General features: G+C 43.2%; 1 protein-coding gene across 2 annotated transcripts in view; it reads left to right on the top strand.

Moving 5' to 3' along the window:
* The window catches only part of Cryz (crystallin zeta), a 32,660-nt gene extending 18,945 nt beyond the window's left edge, over positions 1–13,715 (top strand). The window contains exons 6-9 of one of the 2 annotated variants that reach the window (XM_055614449.1): positions 2,483–2,632; positions 12,055–12,162; positions 12,247–12,342; positions 12,751–13,715. In XM_055614449.1, the coding sequence (XP_055470424.1) occupies positions 2,483–2,632; positions 12,055–12,162; positions 12,247–12,342; positions 12,751–12,912 (516 nt within the window). In that variant the 3' untranslated portion in view covers positions 12,913–13,715. The remainder of the gene's footprint in view (positions 1–2,482; positions 2,633–12,054; positions 12,163–12,246; positions 12,343–12,750) is intronic. The other variant, XM_055614451.1, reaches the window with a different exon arrangement.
* The last annotated feature ends 4,123 nt before the right edge of the window (positions 13,716–17,838 follow it).

The following is a 17,838-nucleotide window of genomic DNA, read 5'->3' as shown; positions in this document are numbered from 1 at the left end:
AGGATTATGTGGAGGGTTTAAACCGAGGTGGACTTATGAGCAGCCATTGTCCCAGGACTTTGGTGGGCAGGGCCCCACTTTACTGTGTGTGAGATAAGTGAGAGAAAAGCAACTGGCGGATAGTGGCACGTAATCTCCTGAAAAAATACTACAAGTCTAACTGCTGGCCAGCAGATACCAGCCAGGACCGTTAGAAGATTACTGTGTGGCTCCTCACAGGAGAGCATCAGGCAGCATGTTTGTGTTAAATCTGTGCACAGAATGTGAGTTTAGTAGAGTCATAGTTTTGATAGAACGCTTAAGTCATTTGGAATCAGTTACAATGAGCCATAGTGCAGTGTTTTCTCCCAGTAGATGGGGTCCTGCACGCTTGCTTTGCTTAGGTCATAGGAAGCCTGCCGTGGGTAGCCTCACCCGCCCGGGGCCCTTCCAGTGGCTAACTAACCTATTCCAACCTGGAGTGGAGGGCTGTTCCTACTCAGGGAGCTTCTCTCACCTTTCATTGTAATTATTTTTCCTATCTTGCCTAATTCCATTGGCCTTCCAGACTGTAGCTTCTTCACTTGTTAAGTTGAGGTTTTACATTTCCTTACTGAGTGTGTCTGTGCATGCTCTGGTGGTCAGAGGGCCGTGTGCGTGAATGGGTTCCCTGCCTCCACATGGGTTGCTTGCCTTTGTCGTAGTGGAGAGCAGTCCAACCCTCTGACCCTGTGTCCCCGAGCAATCAATGCCATCTTTGAATTGTATTGTGTTAGAATGTTTGGTTTAATAAGATGGTGTGATATGGGAGAGAATATTCTCAGTGTTGGTCTCTGGCCTCTACATGTGCACTGAGCACGCACACCAGCACCCACACACGTGTATGCACAAGGAAGCTTGAGTTTTATTTTAAAATAAGTCACTAAATTTTGGCAAGAGAGTAGGATAGGGTTTTCAACAGTTTCTGACATGGCCTAACACTCCTGTACTCCATGGTTATGTGGAGTGTCTTTTTACCCTTGGCGGTTGTAAAGTCAGACTAGTGGGCCAAGCCCTGAGGTGCCAGATTTGTGTGTCTGTTTCATGCATCTGCATACCCAAGGTCGTATAAACAATGTCGGGCAAATGGTGGTCAGGAGGAGAAAACATTGAAGAAGTCCTAGTCTACGTAGGAGACTCCGATCTTTAACAGAAAATAACAGCTCACGCTGGACATAGCTGAGGCAGAGGATCACCATGAGTTCAGGCCACAGCCTGGGCTACATAATGAGTTTCTTAAAAGAAAAAAGAAATGGCTGAGTTTTTATTTTCTTTTCAAGCAGTGAGTTTCTAAATTTGACTGAATAGAACTGGGGATATGAAAAACTTAATACAAACCACGTTTGGGAAGGGTTTTGCTTCCTTTCCAAATGGTTGCAGTCAGAAACTCCAAGCCTCGACCTTCTTTGCATCAGCAATTATCAACAGGAAATTTTACACCGCCCCCACTTCCTTGCTGTGTAGCTGTCAATGTCTACAGGGGTCTTTGCACTTCTTGAATGCTTAGACTCTCCAGTGATTGCCATGGCTCTCAATATTATCCACAGTCTTTATCTTACCATGGACCTTGGCCTTTGACCTCTGCTCCACTGGGTCACATGCCCTGTTCCTGGCTCATGCCATCCCTCTTTCTGCCTTTTGAACATCCCAGGCATAGTCCCACTGTACCCATTTAGCCACCCTGCCCTTCACCATCTGCACCCTCAGGCCAGGGTTTGCGGCTTTCCTCCCTACCCCTTTCCTCCAGGACTCGTTTTCTTCTGGTCACTTTTCCTGATGGCCTAGACAGCCCCTCTCCACATGTCTAACCAGGCTGGTTGTTATTTTCCCTAGTACTCTCCATTGATTTCTCTCCCTTGTTAGTTCATGTTTATTACCTTTGCTTCTTCTTAGAAATGTTTTTAACATTAAGTCCGTGGGCATCACCTCTGTCTAACTTATGTGGTGGAGGCCTGATGCCTGTTGTGAAGAATGTGGCATTTAGTTGGTTAAATACAGGCAAGAGGAGCATTGAGCTGAGTCTTGAGGCTGGCACCTCCTGCTCAAAACAGGCGTCAGCAAGTGTTGTGGTGTGGTGGTTGGTGGTCTGAGATCTGGGCAAGGCTGCTGTATTTAACAATTTACACTTCCTCATCAGCATAACCCAGCCGGTGATGGAGACCTCAGCCAGCACCTGATGGAGAATGCTTCTTTCCCTCAGGATAGGTAAACATTAGAGCCGTGGCCTTCCTTTCTATAGTTCCTCATGCTGTGGTGACCCCAGCCATAAGATTCTTTTCATTGCTACCTCATAACTGTGACTTTGCTTCTGTTATGACTTGAAATGTAAAGATCTGTGTTTAATAATGGTCTTAGTTGTTTAAGTCTCCAAAGGGATTGTGACCACTACCATGCCCCGTGGACATGGGAGGCCTTTTGGGGAGGCAGAGAGCATGTAATGTCAAGGTTATATTTTATTTTTCAGGTTGGATTAGCTTCATGCCAGATTGCCAGAGCTCATGGTCTAAAGGTTTTGGGCACAGCTGGTTCTGAGGAAGGAACAAAGCTTGTTCTGCAAAATGGAGCCCATGAAGTGTTTAATCACAAAGAAGTTAATTATATTGATAAAATAGAGGTAAAGTTTTCTGCAGTTTACCAAAGTCAACCATTGCTTCTGAGAGACTTACTTAGTTTTTAAAATAAGTTATTTGAACAATTACCCTCTTAGTGAATTGATATGACTTTGCTTAACAAATAAAATTACTTGCATTTTCATATCTATAGAGGCTGTCATCCCCATATGTGTTTTAATTGATTTAAAGGCACAGGCACCTGGTATTCCAGTGTTTGCTGTCATGTTTGTGTCGTGCTTGCATATTAAATGAGATGTAGCTTTCCATTGAAAGATGACATCATAAGGAAAGCTTGCAGCTACAAGACGCTCTTAGTGCAGCTGTTACAGATGTGAAATTCCATTGCGGCTGAGGTTCTCACAATTACAAATCAGATGTGCCTGTCCTGGGAAGATGCTGCTTGTGATCAGGGCCCTTGGGGAGGGATAGTGACTATCCCCTCGGTGAGAGACGATCAGATCATTGTTGCGTATGGCACACTTCCTTCGGGATCTTATCTGTCTGTTTTGCCTGGCAAGTGCTTTGCCACTGGCTTGCCTGAAGTCCCTATTTGTATACTACTAACTCAGCACTCCCTCCCCCGCCACCCTCAGAAGCACTTGAGCCAAGAGAATGAGAATTTCCCAGGCGCTGAGTGCTTTATAGAGGTCATTACCCAAGGAAGAATATGTGGGTGGGTGTATTCCACCTTGCCAGAAATGACCGACCGGTCAAGGCTCTGCTGTGCCATGCACAGGGGAGCTGGCACCCTGTGATCCCTCCTGATGCCTTTCTCAGGACTGTCTCAAAGGTGAGCAAAGATGGGTGATGGGGTAAGTGGCTGCTTGTTTCTCCAGCGTTGGCCTTCAGGCCACTGCTCCTTCTCCGCCCCCCCTGCCCCCCCGTGCTGTTCTGCCTTCCTGTAGTTTGACATACAGGGGGGTCAGTGGTGTGTCCTGTGTCCAGGCTGGGCTTGTATCTGTCTTCATTCTCAGGAGCATGAGATCTGGATTGCATATTTTGGAAACTGTGCTCCTACACACTGACTTCACTATCAACCTCCTTCCTCCTTGTTACATGTTGTATACCTGTGTCTGTGAGCGCTTGGTTTGCTCTCTGACCTGAGCTCCCTCTCTTTGTGTCACTAGCTAGCAGTCATTGCCACTCATCTGTCACCCTCACAGGAACCCTCATTGCCTGTGTCTGTTTTCAGATTGTTGTGTGTGTGTGTGTGTATGTGTGGTGCATGTTTATGTGTGTGTGTGCACCTGTGCATGGATGTGTGGAGGACAGAGCTTAATCTTTTGTCATCCTCCACCTTATATTCTGAGACCGTGCCTCTCAGTGAGCTGGAGCTCACCATTCCCTCCTGGCTGGACAGCAAGACCGAGATCTGTGCATCTCTGCCTCCTGCTCTTTCCGTGGTGCTGGCTGTGGAGAAGCTTCTGCAGCAGCCAGGTTGCCCTGAGCTGCCTCCCCGTCAGCCTACCCCTGCTGCCCTTCGAGTTGGTTTTACCCTGACAAGCATCTCAATGTTCCTGTCGTCTGCTGTATAAGCCTGCATTACCTCAGCCTTGATGAGTGTCTCTGAGCTCAGAGCCCCTATCTTCTACGTTCCCAGCAGTCTTTGCCCCTTTAAATATCTGTGTCAAGAGATAACTAAAATGGAACTCTGTCCAAAGTGGAATATAAACAAGAACAAAACACCTAGTTCTTCTCTTATCACACCGCTCAGCATGTTTACTGTAAGTTTACATTTTCTTCTCCCACAACACTGTGGCTTGAAGGCATGTTCCCCAAAGGTCCTGGTGTAGCTTCCCTCATCTTCCTTCTTAGGTTTAGGAGACTCTGCCTCATACTCCAGGTCATTTCCTCTGAGGAACTTTCTTTGGCCAGTGTAGGCAATTAAAGTTCACTCTTTCCTTCTGTAACTCATGGCACACCTCTGCTAGTACAGATCCCAAGCTTTATATGAAAGGAGTACATGTGTGTTTTCTAGCCTGAGTCCTAGTCTTAAGTTTATTGCATCCGTTCTTTGCCTTCTGTCACAACGCCTGGTGTAAGTACTCCTTTCTTGTTAAAATAAAACAAAGCAAATATAACTGCAATAAAGATAACATTGCTGGTTCTTCAAGAACAAGTTTTAAATGTAGAGAACCAATACCTAGCAGTGTAGACAGAAAGAATCCATATATCAAGCAGATGATAAACCACATATAACACAACTGAATATACACACAGGCAGAAATACACACCACAGCCACCCACAGATACACACCTACTACCCTCCCCATGCAGGTACCCACCCAGGCCCATCCACCCCACACAGATAAACAGGCATACACACTCACAGGTACTCACATGCACACAAGCACACAGCATCCATATAGAATTTCTCTGATTATGGCAGTTTATCTGACGCTTCTGAGTTCGAACTACAGTGTTGCTGTTTTTTTGTTTTGTTTTGTTTTTTAAATGGCGTGAATTAAGCTTTTTTAAAAAATATTTTTTAATTTACTTTATTTACTTTGTATCCCCCCTCTAGTTCCCTTCCTCCTCCCCTCCCAATCCCTCCCTTTCTTCCCCTTCTCTACCCACTCCCCTCCCCAAGTCCACTGGTAGGGGAGGGTTCCTTTTTCTTCCTTCTGAACCTAGTCTGTTAGGTCTCATCAGGAGTGGCTGTATTGTCTTCCTCTGTGGCCTGGTAAGGCTGCTTCCCCCTCAGGGAGAGGTGATCAAAGAACAGGCCAATCAGTTTATGTCAGAAGCAGTCCCTGTTCCCATTATTATGAAAACCACTTGGACACTGAACTGCCATGGGCTACATCTGTGCAGGGGTTCTAGGTTATCTCCATGCATGGTAATTGGTTGGAGTATGAGTCTCAGAAAAGACCCCTGTGCTCAAATTTTTTTGGTTCTGTTGCTCTCCTTGTGGACCAAAAATAGATCTCCAGATCTAACTATTATTTCCCACTTCTTTCATAAGATTCCATGCACTCTGCCCAAAGTTTGGCCATAAGCATCTGCTTTGATAGTCTGTCTGCAGGGCAGAGCCTTTCAGGAGGAAAGGGAGGCTCCTAACTTGTTTCCTGTTTTCTTCTTCTGGTGTCCATCCTCTTTGCCCTTCTGAATGGGGATTGAGCATTTTAGTCAGAGTCCTCCCTCTTGATTAGTTTCTTTAGGTGTACAGATTTTAGTCGGTTTATCCTATATTATATGTCTATATGAGTGAATATATACCATGTGTGTCTTTCTGCTTCTGGGATAGCTCACTCAGGATGATCCTTTCCAGATCCCACCATTTACCTGCAAATTTCATGATTTCCTTGTTTTTCATTGCTGAGTAATATTCCATTGTGTAGATATACCACAATTTCTGTATCTATTCTTCAGTTGAGGGGCATCTGGGTTGTTTCCAGCTTCTGGCTATTACAAGTAAAACTGCTACAAACATGGTTGAGCAAATGTCCTTATTGTGTACTTGAGCCTCTTTTGGATATATGCCTAGGAGGAATCGCTGGGATCCGAGGAAGCGCTATTCCTTGTCTGAGAAAGCGCCAGATTGATTTCCAGAATGGTTGTACAAGTTTACATTCCCACCAGCAGTGGAGGAGGGTTCCCCTTTCTCCACAACCAGCATGTGTTGTCACTTGAGGTTTTGATCTTGGCCATTCTGATGGGTGTAAGGTGAAATCTCAGGGTCATTTTAATTTGCATTTCCCTGATGGCTAATGAGGTTGAACATTTCTTTAAATGTTTCTCTGCCATTCAATATTCCTCTATCTAGAATTCTCTGTTTACCTCTGTTCCACATTTTTTAATTGGATTACTTGGTTTGTTGCTTTTCAACTTCTTTAGTTCTTTATATATACTGGATATTAGTCCTCTGTCAGATATAGGGTTGGTGAAGATTCTTTCCCAATCTGTAGGCAGTCGTTTTGTTTTGATGACTGTGTCCTTTGCTTTACAGAAGCTTTTCATTTTCATGAGGTCCCATTTATTGATTGTTGCTCATAGAGCCTATGCTGTTGGTGTTCTGTTCAGGAAGTTGTCTCCTGTACCAGTGAGTTCTAGAGTCTTCCCCACTTTTTCTTCTAACTGATTTAATGTGTCTGGTTTTATGTTGAGGTCTTTGATCCAATTGGATTTTAGTTTTGCGCAGGGTGATAAGTATAGATCTATTTGCATTTTTCTATATGTAGACATTCAGTTAGACCAGCACCATTTATTGAAGATGCTATCTTTTTTCCATTCTATGGTTTTGGCATGTTTGTCAAAGATCAGGTGTCCATAAGTGTGTGGATTTTTTTTCTGGGTCTTCTGTTCGGTTCCATTGATCCACCAGTCTGTTTCTATGCCAGTACCATGCAATTTTTAGTATTGTTGCTCTATAGTACAGCTTCAGATCAGGGATGGAGATACCTCCAGAAGATCTTTTATTGTAGAGGATTGTTTTAGGAATTCTGGGCTTCTTGTTATTCCATATGAAGTTGAGAATTTTTCTTTCCATGTCTGTAAAGAATTGTGTTGGTAATTTGATGGGAATTGCATTGAATCTGTAGATTGCTTTTGGTAAGATGGTCATTTTTCCTATGTTAATCCTGCCAAACCATGAGCATGGGAGATCTTTCCATCTTCTGATATCTTCTTCTAATTCTTTCTTCAGAGATTTGAAATTTTTTTCATTCAAGTCTTTGACTCTGTTGGTTAGGGTTACACCAAGGTACTTTATGTTTTTTGTGGCTATTGTCAAGGGTGTTGTTTCCTCAATTTCTTTCTCAGCCCTTTTGTCTTTTGTATACATGAGGGCTACTGATTTTTTGAGTTAATTTTTTACCCAGCCACTTTGCTGAAGGTGTTAATGAGCTGTAGGAGTTCCCTGGTAGGATTTTTGGGATCAGTCAGGTATATTATCGTATCATCTGCAAATAGTGATAATTTCACTTCTGCCTTTCCAATTTGTATCCCCTTGATCTCCTTCAATTGTCTTATTGCTCTAGCAAGGACTTGCAGAACTATCTTGAAGAGATATGGAGAGAGTGGGCAGCCTTGCCTTGTCCCTGACTTCAGTGGGATTGCTTTAAGATTCTCTCCATTTAGTTTGATGTTGGCTATAGGCTTGCTGTATATTGCCTTTACTATGTTTAGAAATTTGTCTTGTATCCCTGATCTCTCCAAAACTTTAAACATGAATGGATGTTGGATTTTGTCAAATGCTTTTTCAGCATCTAAGGAGATTATCGTGGTTTTTTTTCTTTCAGTTTGTTAACATGGTGTATCACATTGATGGATTTCCGTATATTAAACCATCCCTGCATGCCTGGGATGAAGCCTACTTGTTGTGTTCTTGTATTTGGTTTGCAAGTATTTTGTTGAGTATTTTTACATCAATGTTCAGGATATTAAGGGAGATTGGCCTGAAATTCTCTTTCTTTGTTGGGTCTTTGTGAGGTTTAGGTACCAAGGTGACTGTGGCTTCATAGAATGAGTTTGGTAGTGTTCCTTCTGTTTCTATCTTGTGGAATAGTTTGAAGAGTATTGGAATTAGCTCTTCTTTGAAGGTCTGGTAGAATTCTGCTCTGAAACCATCTGGTCCTGGGCTTTTTTTTTTTTTTTTTTTTTTTTTTTTGGGAGACCTATATCCCCTATTTCCTTAGGGGATATAGGACTATTTAATTGATTTACCTGGTCTTGATTCAGTTTGGTAAGTGGAATTGATCAAGAAAATTGTGCATTTCATTTAGATTTTCAAATTTTGTGGCATATAGTCTTTTGAATTAAGTCCTAATGATTGTTTGGATTTCCTCAGTGTCTGTCATTATGTCCCCCTTTTCATTTCTGATTTTGTTGATTTGGATATTGTCTCTTTGCCATTTAGTTAATTTGGCTAAGGGTTTGTCTATCTTGTTGATTTTCTCAAAGAATCAGCTCTTGGTTTCATTGATTCTTTGAATTGTTTTATTTGTTTCTAATTGATTGATTTCAGCCCTGAGTTTGATTATTTCCAGCTGTCTACTCCTCTTTGGTGTGTCTGCTTCTTTTTTTTCTAGGGCTTTTATTTGAGCCATTAAGTTGCTGGCATGAGAGGTTTCGAATTTCTTCTTGAAGGCACTTAGTGCTATGAACTTTCCTCTTAGCACTGCTTTCATTGTGTCCCATAAGTTTGGGTATGTTGTGCCTTCTTTTTCATTGAATTCTAGGAATACTTTGATTTCTTTCTTTATTTCTTCCCTGACCCAACTGTCATTGAGTAGCAAGTTATTTAGTTTCCATGTATGTATAGGCTTTCTGTTATTTCTTTTGTCGTTGAGATCCAGTTTTAGTCCATAGTGGTCAGATAGGATACATGGGATTATTACAATCTTTTTGTAATTGTTGAGTCTTGTTTTGTGACCAATTATATGGTCTATTTTGGAGCAGGTTACATGAGGTGCTGAAAAGAAGGTAAATTCTTTTGTGTTTAGGTGAAAGGTTCTGTAGACATCTGTTAGGTCCATTTGATTCATGACCTCTGTTAGAGTCATTGTTTCTTTGTTTTACTTCTGGTTTGTTGACCTGTCTTTTGTTGAGAGTGGGGTGTTGAAGTCTCCCACTATTAATGTGTGAGGATCTATGTGTGGTTTCAGTTTTATTAATGTTTCTTTTACAGATGTGGATGCTTTTGTGTTTGGGGCATATATGTTCAGAATTTTGGTGTCTTCTTGGTGGAGTTTTCCTTTGATGAGTATGAAATGACCTTCCCCATCTCTTTTGATTAATTTTGGTTGAAAGTCTATTTTATTAGATATTAGAATGGCTACTCCTGCTTGCTTCTTGTGTCCATTTGCTTTGAAAACTGTCTTCCAGCCCTTTACTCTCAGGTAATGTCTATCTTTGTGACTTAGGTGTATTTCGTGTATGCAGCAGATTGTTGGGTCTTTTTTGTGTATCCATTCTGTTAGTCTTTGTCTTTTTATTGGAGAGTTGAGTCCATTGATGTTAAGGGAGATTAATGACCAGTGGCGGTTAGATGCTTTGATTTTGCTGCTGGCTACAGTAGTGTGTTTGTGTGTTTGGCTACTTTTGGTTTTGCTGTAGTGAGGTTATTTGTTTCCCGTGTTTTCCTGAATGTAGTTAGTTTTCCTGGGTTGTATTTTTCTTTCTAGTGTCTTCTGTTATGTTGGATTTGTGGGTAGGTATTGTTTGAATTTGTTTTTGTCATTGAATATCTTGTTTTCTCTATCTATGATGACTGAGAGTTTTGCTGGATATAATAGCCTGGACTGACATCTGTGTTCTCTTAGGGTCTGCATTATATCAATCCAGGCCCTTCTTTCATATTCTCTGTTGAGAAGTCAGGTGTGATTTTAACCATTATATGTTACTTGGCCTTTTTCCCTTACAGCTTTCAGTACTTTTTCTTTGTTATGTATACTTACTGTTTTGATTATTATGTGGCGGGAGGATTTTCTTTTCTGGTCTAATTTATTAGGTGTTCTATAGGCCTCTTGTAATCTTATAGGCCTCTCCTTTAAGTTGGGGAAATTTTCTTCTATGATTTTGTTGAAGATATTTTCTGGGCCTTGGAGAAGGGAGTCTTCTTTTTCCTCTATTCCTAGTATTCTTAGGTTTTGTCTTTTCATATTGTCTTGGATTTCTTGGACGGTCTGTGTCAGGAATTTTTTGGATTTAACATTTTCTTTGACAGATACATCGATTTCTTCCATTGTATCTTCTACACCTGAGATTCTTTCTTCCATCTCTTGTAGTCTGTTGGTTATGCTTACCTCTATAGTTCCTGTTTTCTTCCCTAAATTCTTCCTCTCCATGATTTCTTCCATTTGTGTTTTCTTTAATTTTTCTAGTTCTATCTTCAGGTCCTGAGTTGTTTTGTTTATTTCCTTCACCTGTCTGTATTTTCCTGTTTTTCTTTTAGTCCCTTCAACTCTGTTTCTTTTATTTCTTTCAGTGATTTAATTATTTCTTCTCTGAAGGCCACAAACTGTTTGGCTGCATTTTCCCGTATTTCTTTATGGATGGCCATAATCTGCTTGTCTTTAACTCCCTCCATTTCTTTATGGATAGCCATGATCTGTTTGATTTTATCTTCCTCTAATTCTTTACGTATTTTATTTGTTTCCTCTATTATCCTCTTCATCAGCATAGATGTAAGGTCATCTTCTTGAATTTCAATTATGCTGGGGTGTCCAAGGCTGCTCACCCCTGGATGGCTGGGTTCTGGAGATGCCATATTGCTTTCTTTTGTTGGTTGAGCTTTTATGCTGACGTCTACCCATTGGGCTGTTTTAGGTGTTGGCTGTTGGTCTCTGGTGCTTCCTGGAATCCTGAGGTAGGGAGAATCCCCTTGGCCGGAAGATGATTTTTCCTGAAGGAGGCCTCCTCTGCTTTTTGAGTATGGTCACTGTATGGCCAGTGTTTCTCAGGAATTGCCACTGCTCACCTCAGGCGTATAGACCTGAGTAGTAGCTGTGGTCTTTGTTAGTCAGGGGGGCTCTCCTCTCACCTGTAGAAGTCCTCAAGACAGCTGCCCTGTTGCTGGGTTTCTCGTTCTGAATTTAGTGAGCTGCTGCTGTTGTTACACTGTTTTCCAGGTACATCCCTCTTGAAGAACCTGCTGATTCCCTAGCTGTGGGGTTTTCTCCCAACAGGGAAACTCAGTCTGGTACCCTGGGGCGCACAGTTCTGTCTGGGTAGGTGAGAGGAGCGCCCAGCAAGTCTCTGGGCCAGAGGCTGAGTGCTCCGCTCTGGGCCGGGAGAATGTGCGCCCAAGTTTGAGATGGTGGCTGGGGGCGCCGCTCCGGTCTGGAGGCTGTGCACTCCTTTCTAGGCTGGCAACTGAGGGTTCCATTCTGGTCTGGAGGCTGGGCGCCTCACTCTGGGCCAGAAGCTGTGTGTCCCTGTCTGGGATGGAGGCTGGGGGCGCCGCTCTGGTCTGGAGGTTGTGCATCCCGGTCTGGAATGGCGGCTGCAGGCACCGCTCTGGTCCAGAGGCTGTGTGTCCCGGTCCTGGATGGTGGCTGGGGACGCCGCAGGAGGCTGGGGGCCCCGATCTCATGTGGCGGGTGCGCCCTCCAGTCCCCAGGACCTTTACCAGGTATTGACTGGGTGACTTGAGGTCTGTCCCAATTAATTTCCACACTGTAGGCTTTCCTCTCACCTGGCAATCACAAACGCTAGTGTTTTAGGTCCCTGAGTTCAGTGTCCTGGTCGCTGTGCCAACATTGCTTTCCTGCTCCTCATACACAGTGTACTCCCGGCACCGCCATCTTGTCGCTCCGTGAATTTGTGTGGCTGGTTCTTGAACAGCATCATTTCTCTGTAATTAGATTCTTTTAAAACATGCAGTCTTAAGAGTTTCCATGTCATTTACACAGCAGTTCTATGAAATGTGCTTCGAGAGAAGCGATTTGTCCGCCTTTCACCTTCATGTCGTTCTTTCACACAGGAGTCTGCTGGTATCAAGCAAGGGGGTGTTGATGTGATTATCGAGATGCTGGCAAACAAGAACCTTAGCCATGACCTGAAGCTTCTGTCCCGTGGCGGACGCGTAATCGTAAGTGCAGCACTTTGACTCTCTCTTCTGCTCGACCTCATTTCACAGCAGTCTTCAGCTCTGTGCCTGTTGTTCCCATGGTAGGTTGTTGGCTGTCGAGGTCCCATTGAAATAAACCCAAGGGACACCATGGCAAAGGAGACCAGCATAATTGGAGTTTCTCTGTTTTCGTCCACCAAGGTAGGGAAGGTGGTGGTTCTGACTGTGCTAACGTAAATGCTGGGAAGTTTGTCTAGTCAGCACATTGATGGTTAAAGTACATGTTAAGCTTGTCACCTGACTAGAGAGTAGATACCAGTTAGTCTCAGATGGTTCCAGAGAGCAGAAGCATGGAGAGAGGACATTGTAATCAGAGCTAGATCAAGACAGCATTGTCTAGCTGGCTCTGTCCCAGGCATATGCATGTGACAGAGAATTAAAATGTAGTTCTGGGAAAACTGTCAGTTCTGCATATTTTCACGAGGACCTTTCTGGTTTTACTCTCAGATTCTGAAGTTCCTTAATGCCTCCAGTCATGAGTAGTGTGGTCCACTGCTAAGAAACAGATAACTACAAACACACATTTTTTTTTCAATCGCTTTCCCCTAGGAGGAATTTCAGCAGTTTGCAGGCATCCTCCAAGCAGGGATGGAAAAAGGTTGGCTGAAACCTGTGATTGGATATGAGTATCCCCTGGAGAAGGCAGCCCAGGCGCATGAAGACATCATACACAGCAGTGGGAAGATGGGCAAGATGATTCTTGTCTTATGACGACTGACTCTTGCCAGGATGCCCTGTGTCGCTGCCACACCTCCCCCAAGTCTGTCCTACCCTGTCTTTGATCAGCATTCTTTTGATTGATGTACTAAAAACACGACTCTAGGGATTGGACACAGTGGGCTAGCATCAGAGCAGAGAGTAGCGTGCAAGTCCCATTTGGTTTGGGAGTGCATCTCAAAACTGTTTTTTGTTTTTTTTCTTTCTCTTTGTTTTCTTTGTTTGGTTTGGTGTTCTGTTTTTAAGGTAGGATCTTACTATGTAGTTCATGCTGTCATTATGGTGATCTGTCTGCCTCAGCCTTCTAAGTGCTGGGATAAGAGTCATACACTACCACACACTGCTTCATTTCAGAACTTATTAACTGATTGACTTCAGACCTTTGAATAAAATGTTCTGATTCAAATAGTCCTGCTGATCCTCTGGGCCTCCAAGCCTGCTCAGCCTTATGTAACCACCAGTTCCCTCATCAACCATGGCTGTCTTGGACCCTGAGGAATTCCTGAGCTGAAAAGCATTCTTTGAAAACTAATATCAGGTCAGTCTATAGAGAAGGCAAAGACAAGCCCCACCCGGGAAAGCGCTCAGCCAGTTTTCTAACTTCTGAAATTGTTAGAATACTCATGCATGCTGGTCACCAGCTGCCGGTGTTCTTGAACTCAGCACGCTTATCTGGGGTCTGTGCTATTCAGTGTTCTCACCTATTAAATGTTTAATCATTCTGTATGTGTGACACTGGTCTCAAAGTTTTACTTAAAAGTGTAAGTTCACAAATTAAACACTTTAAGAACATTCTACTTTGGTTTTCATAGTATCTTAACTGGGAGTAAATTCTGTAGCATACTGAAGCCCATGTCTTGTCGTGGGTGTGAAAAGCCTTATTTCTTTTTAGCTCCTGACCTTCGGCTACTTATTATGCCTGCTCTATACTGGGTTTCTTTTAGACTGAGTAGAAGGACAGGCTTTTAGAAATCTCATAGCAAGGAGAAAAGGTTCGGATACTCACTTTTGGCTTTGTTTTTCTTCAGATGAACACATCTTCCTGTTTCTTATTACATTACGTAGATGATTGTCTTGTTTCATTTGTTCTATGAACCACAGTTTGTAGTCTGCACATAGACCCCTGCTCAGCAGTGAGCAAAAGCCACTGTTCGTGCAGCTGGGGGATGGCCACTCATCGCTTGAGGTCTGGGCTGTGACCACAGTGTTGTAGCTGTTAGCATGGTCCATGTCCAGCCACTGCTTATCTTACTGCTTAACTGTCCTATAAAACAGTGTTTTAGAAAAGTTTCAGGAAGACAATGACTTGGATCTTTAGAGTAGGATTTTATACACTTCCTAAAATGGAGGTTTCTTGTTTATACAAAAAGATAAAGGGATGATAATTGTATGAACAGCTTGGTTTGTTTGCACACTTGCCTTGTAAACAGGTAGCACGCACAGGCTCCCTGCTACTTCACAGTCATTGGAGTAGGCCAGTTTTGAGGGCAACATTAGCCGTATGTTGACTAAATTGTCAGGTTCAACATGCTACTGTACTAGGTGTGTTTCTGTGTGACTCTCCCTGTGATCCTGGCTCTAGTCCTGTCCCAACTTGTGGTTCACTGCAGTGTGCGAATTAGGGCTCAGGGCCTAGGTCACCAGTAGCTGACCTTGACAAAAGGCAGATATTTGTTATTTCAACTGTCGACCTTCTGGATTTCTGCTCTTGGATTCTTTGAGTTCTACATTAGAGAACTAGGCAATAAGCAAGCCTGATTCCCAAAACTGTAAAAACATACTCACAGGCACATGAGCAGGAGCTTGGGGTGGGGCTGAGTCTTGTGGTGGTGGTGGTTGTGTTCTGGCTGTTGATATAAAAATTCAATCTCTTGCGCTTTCCTGTCAAGGTCTTTGGGGTTCCTAATTTAACGTTTCTCTGTCTTTCATAGGCATTGAAGTGCCTACCATCCAGCTCTGCTCTGCCTGGGTTCCTCTTAGTTTCTGACAGTTCACTGTGCTTCTCTGGCTTCCCTTGTTTGCTGATCAGATAGTAGTCAGTGAAGATCAGTCTGTTCACCTCAGCTCAGCAACCATCAAGTGTTCATCTGGGAAGGCACCCTGCTGCAATCTGAGCTAACAAAGGTAAATAAAAGACAACCTATTTCCCCAGTGCCACTGTTGAATGGGGATAGAACTCAGTGAAGTATTTCCCAAGACTGGGGTTGTATGTAGCTGTCAGGGGTCTCCAGAGAAGCATCATTAGCAAGACACACATTTGAAGCAATTCCCTCAAGCAGTTGTATGGACAGACACGTCAGGGCCAGCAGGCTAGAAATGTAGATTGGGATTTTACTTTGGAGTCTGAAGCAGAATTCTGTCTACGAAACTTCAGTTTTTGCTATTGAATGCTTCAATTGGTCGGAAAGGCCTCCCTGTTGAAAGGAATTCCTTAGAGTTGCTATAATTATTTTGTATAACAAAAACAAAACAGTGGTTGACATGTAACCAAGCATCAACACAGGGCACAGAGCGGTCACATGATGACTCTTTGAAGTTCCCCCTGCACATTTAAGTCTTGTGATGCTCTTTGTCAGCTCTTTGTATCTGCTTTAGCCGGGCTGGGGACAACCTTAGAGATGTCTGAAAGTGGAAAGGAAATCAGGAAACATTAAAGCAAGAAATTACATATGACCCTGGGATGCCCAAATTCTCAGGATAAAGAGCTGTTTTTTCTGCACCAGATATCTTCCAAGAATGACAAAACTCATCAGGTCAGTCTGACCTGAGTTGGCTTCCTTAGTTGGCCACATCACAAGGTATGAAAGCACCCCAGCACAATTCTTAACTACCTATAAGAATGTCAATTTTTAGTATGCTCTTTTAAAAAAATGCCATTTAAAATTGCCACAGCATTTTTATTACTTCAAAGAGTCCATATTTTGTGGACTTTTATAGCCAAGGAAAAGGCCTAGGGAGTGTTATGGCATAGAACCAGAGTTCACTGTTGTCTGCCATTGACTGTAAGGGGTCCATGATGGTCCATGTGGGCCCCTTTATAATAAATTGGACTGATCCCCGAAACATCGTGTGATACAAGTACTCACGAAGCATGTGTTGAGTATGTAATGGGAAGAATCCCTCCAGTCAAGAATTCAGTCTAAGCACTCAGGAGGCCAGGAGAAACTCCAGTTCTCGGAGTGTGCAGCAGGTCCTTAGCCAATGCTCAAGAAGTCTTCTGACAATATTCCCTAGCTTATGAGGAGTAGGGAATATTGCCATAATCCAGTCTCCAGGACCATCTTAGGCTAGTCTTCTCTTCACCGCCCCAAAAAAGATTTTTATCTGGTGCTAAGCAAATTGTTTTTCAGCAGCAGAAATTGTGTTGTTTAATTAGGACAGTTTATCTTCCTACCACAGAGAGTGATGTTTCCGTGAATAGCGATGGTTTTTCAATAAAGCAACTAGCAGCCTGCCGTTCCTGGTTTACTGTTCTCAGCTGTACACAAGCACTAGCTACAAAGACTGATGTTAACAACTAAAGACACATCACCATCCTCTTGGAGCTTCTGAATCCATCTTTGTTTGATTCACTGAGCTAAGTTAGGTAGAAAGAAATCCAAATTCAGCCACTGCCTCTAACCCAGGACACAGGAGCTACACTGCCTGGAAAGCTGCAGTCCCACTGCCTGCACAAAGACCATCTGAGGCAGGGGTATCTGAGGTCAGTGCCAGGCCACTGTATCGCTCAGTTCCTTTTCCCTGCAATTTAGAATCAATTACCAATTGTAATCAATTGTCAAGTGTCTGCTGCACTTGGCACCTGCTCTGTCCCCTAATGAACATGTATCAACTGCTTGCTTGATGCCCTGGTGACATTGAGAGGTGGCAGAACCTTCAGTAGGTGGAGCTGTTAGAAGCTTCTAAGTCAGAGACTGTACTGTCAAGTGGACGGGGACCTCAGCCTCTTTCCTTACTGTCTGCAGTAATGTTGATGGGCCTTCATCTACCACATGCTTCTGCTCTGGTGAGATATCAGGCCACAAGCCCAGAGCCATGAAGTCAACTGTTCACCGGCTGAAGTCGCCAAAATGTATCTCAAATAAAACCTTTTCTACTTGAGTAAGAGAAAAGAGTTATTTGAGTGAACTGTCTCAGGCATTAACAAGAATTGCACACTTACCAAGCCAGATTGGCAATTGCCACCTGGAAAGTACTTTGCACACAAATGTTGATTGGAGGATTTCTGTGTGGCATCCCAGCTATACAAGAAACCATACTTCAGCAAAGAATATTTTCTGAGTCCCAGAGCCAGATGATCCAAAAAGCAGGAGGTCCATGACACAGTAAGCCAGCACATGGGTGACACACAGACACAAGAGGATTCACTGCAGGACCTATTGGAAAGGACTTCGGATCCCCTATAGACTAGAGGGAGGGGCCACAAGCACATGTAACCCCAGCACCGGTAAGACCAGGGTTCAGAAAGGCACAACACCTAGTGCTAAGTGCCAGACCTGTCGCTGAACAAGTGGAACTGGAGGCAATGATTTAATAATTAGAGCCTCACTTTGGTATTGTGCAGCATGTGTGGGAGGTAAGAATTTAAAAATGGGACAGTTGCCATCAGTCCTTCATGGTCTGCCTAACACAAAGACGTGTGTAAATGATGCTTAGTTTTCAGTAGCCAAGAAGAAATGACACATTGAACAAAAAGGAGTGAAGAGGGATCACCCTGAAATATGCACAAAAAAAAAAAGCATAATAGAAAAAACTTGGTAACTCTCCCCTCAAAAAAAAAAAAAAAAAAAAATTGAAAGGAAAAAGTTGAAGGGCACGTGCAGTTTTCATCCTAACCATACTAACAGTAAAATATTGGAAATGACCGAATTTCCATCAGTTGAGTGATTAGTCCACTATGACAGCTACACATGACAGGTA

This window comes from Psammomys obesus, unplaced genomic scaffold (genome assembly GCF_907164565.1).
Source record: "Psammomys obesus unplaced genomic scaffold, mPsaObe1.curated_primary_1811, whole genome shotgun sequence".
Classification (NCBI taxonomy): Eukaryota; Metazoa; Chordata; class Mammalia; order Rodentia; family Muridae; genus Psammomys; species Psammomys obesus.
Note: the sequence above shows the minus strand (reverse complement) of the source record. Positions and strands in the feature narration are given on the sequence as shown.